At 44.8% G+C, this 13,344-nt stretch overlaps 1 protein-coding gene across 1 annotated transcript in view; it reads left to right on the top strand.

Annotated features, from left to right (window-relative positions):
* LOC147888934 (cyclin-dependent kinase C-1-like) overlaps positions 1 to 13,344 on the top strand; it is an 84,150-nt gene that overhangs the window by 3,671 nt on the left and 67,135 nt on the right. The window contains exon 3 of the mRNA XM_087392291.1: positions 11,562 to 11,652. Coding sequence (XP_087248417.1) covers positions 11,562 to 11,652 — 91 coding nt within the window. The remainder of the gene's footprint in view (positions 1 to 11,561; positions 11,653 to 13,344) is intronic.

Consider the following 13,344-nt stretch of genomic DNA (forward strand, 5'->3'; position numbering starts at 1 on the left):
CGCCATGTCATCGCCTCCTATTCTATGTCCCTTGTGCTGGCTACTGCTTCGCCTTTTGCTGCTGCAGATCCTTCCCAGCTCCAGGTACCTTCCATGTTCTTTGATGTGGGGTGCTGCCCATGTGGCAGCCCCACCTCTTCTTTTTCTCTTGGGCACATCCTGCCCTAGGTCTCCCTCCCCCGCACTCTCCTCATATGGGAGCTTATAGATGGGGAGGTGACCTTTCCAACAAATGAAACATATGGGTACGTTTGGATTTATTTACTGAATTTGAAGCAAGAGAGGCCTTCAAGACTCCTTAAAATTTGCAAGGAGGTGAGGATAGTATGCAAAAGAATTCTCACCAACCCATGGTGCCATGTGGGATCCCTTATGCTTGAACTTTCACCAACCCATGGTGCCATGTGGAATTCCTCATGCTTGAACTGACATGCATATAAGCACTTGTGGTTGTTGGTCCTTCCTAAACTTGTGAAGCAAAATCTATTTGGCGTGATCCACTTCTGCATCGTGGACAATCTCGCTGCTCCACTTTTGGAATCTATGTCGTCCCACATATGGCATAAGCCATGCCACATGGAACATTGGATGCATCGTCCACTTGAAGCTCTTTATGGCTACATCATTGATAACCTGAATGATGGGGAATGGTGTAAGCGACCCAAAGGGGCCGCGTGTCATCACTAGATGCATCATGTGCAGAGGGTCCCACTCCTCTATCCCATAGCCGTGCAAGGCCTCCTAGAAAGAGCGGGCGGGATATCGAGGAGGGGCTTCATCACCTCGTTATATTCCATAATCATTCATTTAGCACTTCGCATATGGGAATATAGTCCCCCATACCCACATGAAACACAACTTCCATGAGGCAGTCTGGCCCTCCATATTTCATCAACTCTCATAGTCAATTACAAGCCATGAGGGCAATGTGCCAACAACCCCCCCAATTGGCCAAGCACCAAAGTCACCTCCCACACAGGACCAAGCTCAAGCTCCAAGTACCACCCACATAGGGCCAGACGTTAAATTTGACCATCCACAAGGACATGGCGTGATATCGAGGAGCTGCTTCATCACCTCATTCTATTCAGTAATCCTTCATTTAATTTACCACTTTGCATATGGGACTATAGTCCCCTTTATCAACGTGTCATACAACACTTCAGCCTTCCATGAGGCAGGTGCTAGGGCCAATGTGCCAACAAATGGTTTGCCCAAGTCTTGGTGAGCACTCTATCCCTCCTAGACTACAAAAGAAACAAATGTCAAAAATAGTCTTATGGTTCTAAATATCTATCTCCCTCTCCTCCCCGCCTTCTGAATTGTGAGATAAAAACTTATCTACTTAATAAAGAGGCAATTTTCAAAGCAAAATCACTTCATTACCTTGAACTTATGTGTTCCTTCTTTTGAAGTTGATCCTTTATACTCCAATAATGCAGAGAGGGGCAAAAATGATAAAATGCCCGTTTTTCTTGCTCCTTCCAAGTAGAATCGGGTCATAGCTTTGGTTTTTAAGAGAGAGGAGAGCAAGTAGAGAATGAATGGAAGTGATAACGAAATAAGAGAGAAGAGGGACCAACATCGCTTGAACAGAAGTTTCATTGAGAGATTTTCGCATGTCGAAAGGAACCTTAAAATAAAAATGTGAGCTTGATCCTCTCTTGTTCTGAAATTTGGAAAGCAATTATGAGGATGACAAAGTCTTTGTTGGAAAGGTCACCTCCCCATCTGTAAGCCCCCATATGAGGAGAGCATGGGGGAGGGAGACCTAGGGCAGTACCCAACAGGAAAGTACGGAGCAGAAGCAAGACAGTCTGGGACAGATTGCGGAGGATCTAGGACATGGAGGCGCACTGTTTGCAGAAGCGCAGACATGGCAGGGAGTGCAGGCTCAGATCTGCAGCAAGGAATGTGACTGTCAGTGGGCAGGTGGCAGGCCTTTTATAGGCTGCATATTTGCCTTGAATGGAGGGCCAAAAGCCCTGGAAGTTTGGGCCATAAAAGGCCTGACTTGTGAGCCCTTTAAGGGCGGTTTTTACAGACTGGTCGGTTTTTTGGTGCAGGCCTATATAAGGAGGCCATTCAGGCCTCATTTCTACATCATCTGGAGCAGCAATTCCAGCAGCAGAAGGAGCAGCAGCAGGGCTACCTTTGGGCCTACAGTCAGGAGGAGAAAGAAGTACCTTGTGCTGCAGACCTAGCTTGCAGGAGGCTGCCCACCTAGACTGGTTTCCAGACAGCAAGGTGGAGAAGATCATTCTAGACGGAAAGTCTACTCACGCTCGAGGTGGAGCACGCAGACTCTAGTCTAGAGATAGCCAGCAGATAGGAGGAGGACTTTTGTGGTAAGATCAGAGGACCACACCATTGGTGGGACTCTGGATCTGTCTCTTTTGTATTGTGTCCATAGTTGTGGACGGAAATATATTATTTGGTGGTTTCTCTATCTGGTTTGGTTCATTGTCTATTGATGAGTCTGCACACCTATTGAATGCACATAAGTAAAGAAGTTTGTGATTCCACACCCACACCGCACACTGTGTGAGCTCCTGGGCATTACTATAAGTCTTCCGCTACGTGTACCCTCTGTTGGGTATTTTCTAACATGGTATCAGAGCCCAAGTAGGAGGCTCACAGGTGTGGGAGCCTGAAGGCAGGGACCTTGCTGAAGGAAGACCCTGATTCAGAAGCTCTAGGGAATCGACTTCCACGACTGGAGGATTGTGCCCTTGCGAGAAGGAGGGTGACTCAGGTTCAGTCAGGTGCGTTCAGAGTTCTGGTTTACTGCACTTGAGTTTGGTTGACTTTGCTATATACAGCAGAGATGTCGACAGCCTCTTCAGCCCCTGCTATCCCTTCCTCCTCCTCCAGTTTTCTCTCTTTCACTATCCCTAACTTTGGTGAGTCTGGGAACCTGGACGGGACTAATTACCCGATCTGGAAAGTGAAGATCCGGAGTCATTTAGTGGCTCGGAAGTTGTGGAAGCTGACCACAGGAGAGGAGTCGAAGCCGGCAGACATGGTGGACAGTAAAGGGAAGGTACTCATGGCAGTAGACAGAGAGGAGCTTGAAGCTTGGGAAGAAAGAGATGCCCATGCCCTGGCAATAATCATAGGGACTACGGCGGACTCTGTTCTTCCGCATATCCAGCTGGCCGAGACGTCAGTAGAGGCGTGGGCCACACTGAAGGATCTGTACGAGATAGATAATACCTCCCGGATCATGCTTCTTCAGCATCAACTCTACAATCTTGATATGGAAGAAGGCGATACGGTACATAGCCATCTGACAAAGGTCAAGGTGGTGCGGGATCAGCTGGCAGCAATTGGTCAGAAGACGGACTCATGCCATCTGGCCTTGATGGTACTGAGGAGATTGCCTCGGAGTTTCAAGAGCTTTGTTACAGCTGTGACAGCAGGACAGAGGACCAAACCTCTGACATTTGAGGAGTTGTGTCCCTTACTGCTACAGGAGGAAGCTCGGGAGAAGCTCTACAACGGGGACAAAGATGACAAGGCGATGCTGGTGAAGGATTCCGCAGGTAAGGGAAAGGACAAGCCTAACAGTGGCAAGTCCAATAAAGATGACTCTGACGATGAGGGGACTTCGAAGAGGAAGCACAAGAAGAAGTGCTTCTATTGTGATACGCCCGGACATTTTGCAAAGGACTGCAGAAAGAAAAAGGTGGATCTGAAAAACAAACAGGAGTCTGACCCAGATTCAGAGGGAAAGGCCAAAGCTAATGTGGTAATCGAAGAATTGTTCCTGGTGACATCACCGAGTGTTACCGAGGTCAGGTATGTTGATCCCGAAATCACAGTAAGGATGTCTGACATAGAGAGTTGGGTCGACGAGGAGTCAGATGCCTTTGTGAAGGTGAAGGACAGTATGGAGTGCTTGGTACCTTCTAGGTGTGTAGCTGTTGACACTGACACGAGGGTGGATTCCATGGAAAGCCCTGGGGTCTCATGGTCAGATGGATGCTGGACTTCAGAAGGGGACAGTACAGGATTACACAGGATCTTGGCGAGTGCCTCATTGAGGTACAGGGTTTGCTTTCAGAGCAAACATTCAGGCAGTACAACAGTCTGGTATGTATTTGATATTCTGCATTTGAGCCTTTATAGCATGCTGTGGAGAGATTCTGCTCTTCATTTGTCTCAGGTGATAAGAGATTGGAAGGAATTGGCCTTCTTCGAAGGCAGAAGGGGAAGTATGGGTGCTTCTTCAAATCTCGGAAGCAGATTGCTAGAAGGTGGTGGACAAAGAGTACTGAAGCCAGAAGAGTACCTGCTTGAGAACTAAGCGAGAGTTCATGGTCCAGGTTATTTGGAAATATTCATTGGTTGCAGACCTTGCCAAAGGAAGGACGGGTTGAAACAGACCCTCAGAGCATGGTGCCTGGAAGACTCTAGGTTGTTCACTCATTATGAGGGGGACGATTGGAAGATCGTGACGGCTGGGTGCTCAAGTTCAGAGGCGGGAATGCGACTGAAGGAGGTGGTACCAGGAGGTGCTACCAGAGATGGACCTGTGTACCAGGATGGTGTGCGGAAGCGGAACCGGACCTGGTAGCAGGAGCCACTGGATGCAAAGCCAGGAAAAGATTTCGACACCGAAAGGTTCCAGAGGACTACGACCAGGGAGTTACTGGAGCATCTTCATCGACGTGTTGGCATTGGGCTGAGATGTGTCGGTGAGAGGGGGTGTTGGAAAGGTCACCTCCCCAACAGGAAAGTACGGAGCAGAAGCAAGACAGTCTGGGACAGATTGCGGAGGATCTAGGACATGGAGGCGCACTGTTTGCAGAAGCGCAGACATGGCAGGGAGTGCAGGCTCAGATCTGCAGCAAGGAATGTGACTTTCAGTGGGCAGGTGGCAGGCCTTTTATAGGCTGCATATTTGCCTTGAATGGAGGGCCAAAAGCCCTGGAAGTTTGGGCCATAAAAGGCCTGACTTGTGAGCCCTTTAAGGGCGGTTTTTACAGACTGAGTCGGTTTTTACAGACTGGTCGGTTTTTTGGTGCAGGCCTTGGGGCCTATATAAGGAGGCCATTCAGGCCTCATTTCTACATCATCTGGAGCAGCAATTCCAGCAGCAGAAGGAGCAGCAGCAGGGCTACCTTTGGGCCTACAGTCAGGAGGAGAAAGAAGTACGTTGTGCTGCAGACCTAGCTTGCAGGAGGCTGCCCACCTAGACTGGTTTCCAGACAGCAAGGTGGAGAAGATCATTCTAGACGGAAAGTCTACTCACGCTCGAGGTGGAGCACGCGGACTCTAGTCTAGAGATAGCCAGCAGATAGGAGAAGGACTTTTGTGGTAAGATCAGAGGACCACACCATTGGTGGGACTCTGGATCTGTCTCTTTTGTATTGTGTCCATAGTTGTGGACGGAAATATATTATTTGGTGGTTTCTCTATCTGGTTTGGTTCATTGTCTATTGATGAGTCTGCACACCTATTGAATGCACATAAGTAAAGAAGTTTGTGATTCCACACCCACACCGCACACTGTGTGAGCTCCTGGGCATTGCTATAAGTCTAAAGCTACGTGTACCCTCTGTTGGGTATTTTCTAACAGTCTTTTTGTGTGTCATGATAGTCCTAGTGCTGAGTTTTCCAACTTAGACTTGAATAATCCTTCCAATAAAATCCATCCCAAGTACACTACAAAAATCTCCTAAACATTATCATTATCCAACTTCCCAAGATTGAATCTTTTTTAAGACCTAGTTGCTGGTAGGCTTCTTCTCAGAACAATCCCAAAAGGCCCTTGTCCATAAAAAACAATCAAATCGAGGGCCATGATGGGAAGTTTCTGTCATTAAATTGTGATAAAGAAGAATCATTAACAACCAGTTTATCTGCCTTGGACCAGGTGTCCATAACTGATGAGCTTTCACTCAAAGCTTCCACTGGACCCTGAAAAATCATGACCAGACTCTCAACAGATCGTCACAACCCATACCCTGGAATTCAGAAGACGAATGCAATTCTAAAAGCCCTATCTCGGGAGAGAAGAAGGGCATATCATTATGTTTCTTTTGTGATTCCTGAGCTTGTTGTAAAACTAATAACTGCTGCTGCCGCGTATTTTGCATTTTGAGTAAGAGAATTTTGTAGCACCTCGGCATCTATCCAGACTACCTGCACATGCTGTGGAGCAGAAGGTTCAAAAGCTGTGCTTTGCAGAGTTCCCTCCCCATAAGTTTGCTCCATGATGAGAGAAAAAGGATGCAAGAAAGAGGGCGTGAAATTGATGAGATATCACAGCCTTTCTCCCTTCGCAAAGAGAGCAGTGAATGCTTGAGATAGACAAGCTTACAGCAACCTAGAGCTGTTGTGGATCAGCTGGGATAGAGAAAGCAACTTCAGCAGTCGATTGCAGCCAACGAGAGGTCGCTAGATGGAGAATAGACGAGTTTAGAAATGCAGGAATAGGCTGGATTGGCAGTCCACAAGATGTAGTGTAGGGAGAGAAAAGTGTGTACATGCATAGGCTGCATGGTAGGCAAGGTGGTTGTGGGGAAAGGCTTGGAATGCGGGCCACAACACTCCACAAGGCTTAGTCTCCACACAAAGTACTTTTAGAATTTACTTTTAGGACTTAAAGTGGCTGTTTACTAAAGGTAAACGAAGAACACATGCATGTAGCCACTTGTCAAGTTTAAACTCACATGGCGGTCCCACAATAGTTTGCATGGCAAGTAATGCACCCATAGTGCTTGCATGAAGCTTACTTTTCACACAATCCAAGGTGTAAAGTAGCGGCTTTCAACAGTTACAACTACTTAGTTACTTTCCAAGCCATGCAGCCTAGAAAACTAAATGCATGTCACACATGCAACCTCTCTTACCCAAAAGAGTAGGATTGCCCTGCATCAACTAGTCTTCGTCACCCCCATAACAATCCACACCTAGCCCTTGGAGACCCTGGGCACAACCCTGAAGCACCATATAGCTTTGTATCATGAGATGGTTTTTTGACGCCCCAAGAAATAAAAGAGAAAATAATTTCGACTTCGGTCAAAGAGTTTTGGCTTCGATCAAAGAATGTTGACTTTGGTGAACAAGAGAAAAGCTGTTTATGTGCATGTTAAGGACACCCCATAGGACTTGGATTAGTCTAGAGGACTAGAATGCATGCATTAGTTGACCTTTAAAGTGTTAAAGTGTGTTGGATATTGTGGTAGGACCTTGGAGAGTGCAAAAGGCATTCGTTTTAAGGGGAAAAGCACATAAAGCAGGTCCCTGAAGAGAGAGAGAAAATATGGAGTAGAAAGCACATGGCAAGGGGGCGAGCAGCCTAAAAGAGGGCCCACATGGCTAAAAGTAAGGAAATCACCTATTTGGATAAGAAAGCTATTGCTTTCTAGCAAAGCTGGCGTATTTTGGCTAAAAGCAAGCCCCAACTTTTTTGGGGTAAGCCTAGCATTTTGGTTGCATGCCAAGTTTATAAATTTGAGAGCAAGCCTACTCTTTCTATGGGAAATCCAAGCTGTATCAGCTTCATGCTCCTAGTTTTCTATTGCAATAAAGACCTTTGGGGGGAGAAAGCCCTTATTTCTAGCCCCTAGTGTGGCTCCCTGTTCTCTCTCTCTCTCTCTCTCTAAAATCTATATGACAAGAAATTACAGCAACAATGCATAACAAGATTGACAAAGTTGATGTTTATGGAGACGTACAAGAGTAGGGAGCCATAGCAAGAAACAAGAAGATCTTACGCATTGGGGGATTACAAGACAGTTGCATTAATTGTTTTAATGAGGAAGGTGAATACACTGAGGAAGAGAAGTATACCCAACTCAAGAAGGCAATACCACAAATCGAATGGGATGAGAAGGACATAGGCCTTATCATGCGAAAATGGAATCAAGTGCAGGTCTACTTCAAAGAAAAGATTTCAAGAACCAAGATTCTCAAACAAACCAACAAGTTGAAGGGCACTAGAGTTTGGATATTTGAAGAGCTCACTCCGACTCAGAGCAAATGAACTTACCAAAGTGAAGGGAGCACACAAAGAGGGCAAATGGGTAGTTTTTCGAGATGGGCAGGCACTAGACCCAAAGACTCTCAGTCTTAAAACCGATGTTATTCAGACCAATTTCAGGGTAGTATTTGGAATGTAATAGTTATGCTAAAATAATTTCGAGCTGAGATGCCATGTGCATTGCTCGATCCAGATGTTGTAAGTCATTTTGACATTTTGCACTTTGCCCCATAGGCCCGTGAGGCCTCCCAAGGACGTTAATATGACTCTCTCTCTCTCTCTCTCTCTCTCTCTCTCTCTCTCTCCCCCCCCCCCCTCTATTGCGATTCAAGTTCGAGCTTGATCGTTAAGTTTTTCTTGCTGTATTGGGTTTCCAGCCAGTATTCAAGATCGTTTTTGAAGTGCTAAGTGCTCAGACTTGCTGTGAATTCAATATTGAAGCTATCTTTTTGTTTTGGGAAAGGTTTTAGTGGTATCAGAGCACAGCCGAGTTACTTTCTTTGGTGACTATGATCCAAGCTCCTAAACTTTGCTGAGATTGTTGCGATTGAGAGTGGGAGAGAAAATGCGCCATCAACAAAGCAAGTAGAAGGAGCGTCAGATTACCAACGATTCAAATCTAGGAGCAGCCCAAGTCAATTGCAATTTGCAGATGACAATTGCTTAGCCCTAGAAGCAAGGAATTTCAACCAGCAAGCCATCTCAGAGTTTGGCGCAATTGGGCATGGAGAATTCTCCATTGTGTTTTGTTTCAAAACAACAAATTCCGAGCTCAAAATAGTCTCAAATCTTGACGATTTGATTTAGTTTTTGTTCCAAATACCTAGTTGTTTGAAGAGTTTTTGCAAAAAGTGTCGATTTCAGCTCAAGATTTTTAATGTGTCCCAAATCGCAATTTAGATCAGCTTGCTTCTTGTCAACAATTCAGCGCTTTTTGGATCAGTTTAAGTTTCGAACAATCTTGCTTAGATCGTGATTTTAGCTGCATACGCACACACAATTTTGAAATTGTGAGCTGTTTGTACTTGATTTGAGGCAGTGCCATCAAATGCTTGCGACTAGCTAGGAAAGAGAGCCCAAATCAGAAGATCAATTCCTTTCAAATTCGACTTGCAGGTTGCTACTGAGAAGGGGTAGACAAGCAACTCAACAACCCATGTTTGGAATTGTTTGTGTTGAGGGTTATTCCAGTACTTCAAGCTTCGACATTGAACATCGTAATCTTTGTTGAATCACGAAGGCAAGGATCACAAAGATCTAGAAAACGATCAAAGGATCAAATACATGTGGAAATTCCTTATTAAAAAGGGAGTTCCAATAAAGGCTAAGTATATTTGATTTAATAGTTGTTTTTATGTGTCTAAGTCCTAAATGTTTGTGTGTTGTTTTCCTTGCTTATTTCAAGGAAACAAGAGTAATACACACTTGGCTTGGTTATTTAACTAAGTTATACTTCCATGGACTTTGGAAGAATTCCTTATGGGACAAAATACAAGCATTGGATACAGCAAGGATATTCAAGTTTTTATGCCAATGTTATATGGAGCTATGGGATTGATTTTCTTTGTTTGGCAGATCGGATGTTTGCTATGAATTACAAGAGGTATTTGCAGAGTAAGCATGGATGTGCTAAGGAAGAGAAGTGTGTCGACTTGATTGTTTCAGAAACAAAGATGATTCAAGCATGGCCTGACTTGAATTGTCTTATAACGTTTAGATCAAGGTCAGACCCCACTTGAGGGTAGCATGCTCTAAGTTAGCCCAGTTGACAATCATGAAAATGGTTTTACTCCATTATGACACAGTTATATGTTTCCAGTTATCTCATTCCTTTGTTGTCTTCTTTCCTTGAGAGATCCCTCAAGTCTTCTTGAATGGAGTGATATGCACTCCATACCGATACTCTTCCACGTAGTGTGAACCTCATCTTGGAATGCTTTGGAAAGAACTGCTCTTTGAAGAATTTCTCAAATTCCATTCACCGCTTAAGTTCTCTCTTTTCCACAAGATGTTCTTCCTGCCAAACACTTACCATGCCTGTTAGGTGTAAGCTTACTGTTCCTAACTTGGATGGCTCCCGGAACTTCTCCTTCCAAAAGAGTATGTTACTAACAGATAAACTGTAAAGCTGTGTCACTCTAGCCAAATTAATCTATAATCGGTTTTTAGCAGACTTTAATAAACTTTCTTTCTTTTCTTTCTCTCTCTCTCTCTCTCTTTCTCTCTCTTGCGATTCAAGCTCCAGCTGTTTTTCTTGCTGTATTGGGTTTCCAGCCAGTATTCAAAATCGTTTTTGAAGTGCTTAGTGCTCAGATTTGCTGTGAATTGAATGTTGAAGCTGTCTGTTAGTTTGGGGGAAGGTTTCACTTTGTAACCCCAAACACACCCTTTGTTTCTTAGTTGCACAGCTCTAGAACAGTTTTGCGACTCTTCCTGGCTGCTCTATTTGTTGCAAACAGGCGAAATCAGCCACAAATAGGCCCAAGCAGATTTTGATTTTGGAATACGCCTCCAGCTAGCTAATCAGTGCTAGCAGGACCTGCGAATGAGTCCTTGCCCAACAAACGATCGCCAGCTTCTATAGCTTATGAGCAGCAATAGAACTCACCTCGAATTCTAAGTAGAAGGCTGCGAATTTCAGACAGCTACTGATGTTGGGTTTCCTTCCACTCTGATGTTACATGTGCAATCACCACGCCATCAAGACACCGGCAATGGTTTTATACCATGCATGATGCATGGTTGGATATGCATGCATACGGTTGGTCCAACCGTACGGATTCCGTATGCATATGGTATGGCCTTCCGTATGCAGATTTTGTGTGTGGGGGGGGGGGAAACGGGTCTGGGGACCCATTTTGGTATGAAAACGGAGCAGCGCATCCCCTTGGAAATCACCCGTGGGCCGTATGAATCTTTGTGAATCGTCTTGCATATGAGCTCACTGATCAAATGATGGAGAAGATACAAACTATGGATGGGATAGACTCCTACTGCTTGTAGCAGCTTTTGTTCTCCATCCTATTGGAGAGAGAAAGATCCAAATTGTGACAAGGAGGTGCATGATGGGTGGATGGATGCTATAGAGCACATTGAGGTATTGTCACTTGATCAGGGAGTTGATCGTGGACACATAGGTGCATACTTCAGCACCTTGAAATTCTAACAAGAATCGAGTAGAGAGCCAGCTGTAGCTGTTGACAGCAGACCTGACCTTTAATGTAACCGATTTTCTAGTGACAAGACTAAAAATTATATCCAAGGTGCTATTCTAGTGAGGAACTCCTTGATCATCAATGGATGAGGTCTTAAAAAACATAGTTCATCCTCTTCGCTGCAATTTCTTCTCTAATATTAATACTTTGTCAAATAAGCTTTTCATGAGAAACTTTCATACATCTCCTCATGATTTCTATATCTTGTGCAATCTAAGAAGCCTTTTGTGGCTCACAATGCACACTTGATGTGTATTCCCTAATGATGCATGAAGATATATTTTCTTGAAATGGTGGGTCAGATGTGGCTATATACAATTTCATGATCTTTGATAGTGATTATTTTACTGCAGTTTCCTATAACAGCGATTCGGGAGATAAAGATATTGAAAAAGTTACAACATGCTAATGTGATCAAGTTGAAGGAGATTGTCACCTCTTCAGGTCAGATCAAGATTCTCAGGTTTGTTTCTCTAGAAAAGTTTATTGACGAATTGTTTGTGCGATGCTCAAATTCCGTTTAAGTGCAGAATCGGTTTTCATGAAATAGTTTGCTTGAGCTTTGTGCTCCATTGTGGTTGATAGCAGTGAGGTAAAGAACAGTAAAGAACAGTAAGCTTCTCCCTGATGGTTGATAGCAGTGAGGTTATGAACAGTAAAAAACATAAGCTTCTCCCTTTTATGCAGGTTGTAAAAAGATCTATTGAGATGCCTTGTTTGTCATAGTTTTTAGTTGACGCTCTACATGTGACTCTCTTGGTTGTTTTGGTTTACGTTTCTAAGCTCATAAAACAAACAGCATAAATGCTCACGGGCATTGTTTACATGGGGTGCGTGTGTGTGAGAGAGAGAGAGAGAGAGAGAGGTCCTCGGGAGGCCTCGCGAGCCTATGTGACAAAGTACACCAAGCGAAAAAAGCTCATACAAGCCTCGAAAGGCTGAAGCAAAGAGCGTGCTAGGGCCCTTGCTCAGTACTATGATAAGCTAAAACTAAAGCTATAAGAGCATAAACAAAATACCACAAAAGCTTGCCGAATGATAGAGGTGATGACGGTGATCTTAAAGACGCGGGAATTTTTGAATATAAACGTCACAGTTTCCTCGTTCGGAATGCGTTGCCCTTTGCAATTGTTCCATTCGCTTGCAAAACACTTCCAGCACAAGTTGCTTTACAGTAATGCCTCGTTGCTAATTGCTTGCTTTTGCAAATTGATTCTGGTTGCCCGTCGAACGCTATTCTTCAAACTCATTGATGTTGCAAACCGTAGAACCCAGTTCTTCAAAGTCATTGATGTTGCAAACCGTAGAACCCAATTCTTCAAACTCATTGATGTTGCAAAGAGAGCAGCAGGAGGCGACCGCATCACAAGCTACTGAGGCAGACTGAGCACACATGCCACAGATTACTATGCATTTGGGGTCGAGTTCCAAGACATAGTGGGGTGGAGGAGGAGGAGACAGCTGATATGAGGACATTATGGATTAGTAGAGAGAGTGGACATGACTCTCTGTAGGCCATCTCCTGGTGGTTCTAGTGATGCCCTATAGGCCATGGTATGTGCCTTGTAGGACACTTAGTCCTAGGTCTCGGTACAAGTACCTTGTACACTCTTTTTCTATTATCCAAGTTTAACGTGACGGCTAAGACTTGTGTGACGCTTTGCTACCTGCACTCTCTCTCTCTCAACCGATCCTACAGTGGTATCAGAGCAGGGGTCTACACTTGTCTTCCAGCTCTCCTCAGCTTCCCAAGTCCTCCATTGCTCATTGGGAGTCTGCTCCTCTGCTGGTCGTCACCGCTTCAGCCTGTTCGTCGTACAGACTCACTGGACCTGTACTCCTATCCCCGGATTTGCGTTGCTCACAACTTTCAATAGCCTCAGCTGCACTCCATCCGTACAGTTCGTACGATTGTACAGACTTCCATATGGATCACGTACAGATCCCAAGTCTTTTCACCCAGCTGCGTCCCTAGCTGTTTTGCCCGTCGCATCACCTTCCGTACCTGCGCTTGTACAACAGTGCTTGCACAACAACTGTTCCGTACAGTCATACATGCACACAGTACTTGTTTCGTACATGTATACTTGCATAAGTACACAGTTTCGTACAATAGTGCGTGCAGATGTACAGGTC

The sequence above is a fragment of the Dipteris shenzhenensis genome, chromosome 21 (assembly GCF_047967505.1).
Source record: "Dipteris shenzhenensis isolate YYH24624 ecotype China chromosome 21, Dip_SZ_1.0, whole genome shotgun sequence".
NCBI lineage: Eukaryota > Viridiplantae > Streptophyta > Polypodiopsida > Gleicheniales > Dipteridaceae > Dipteris > Dipteris shenzhenensis.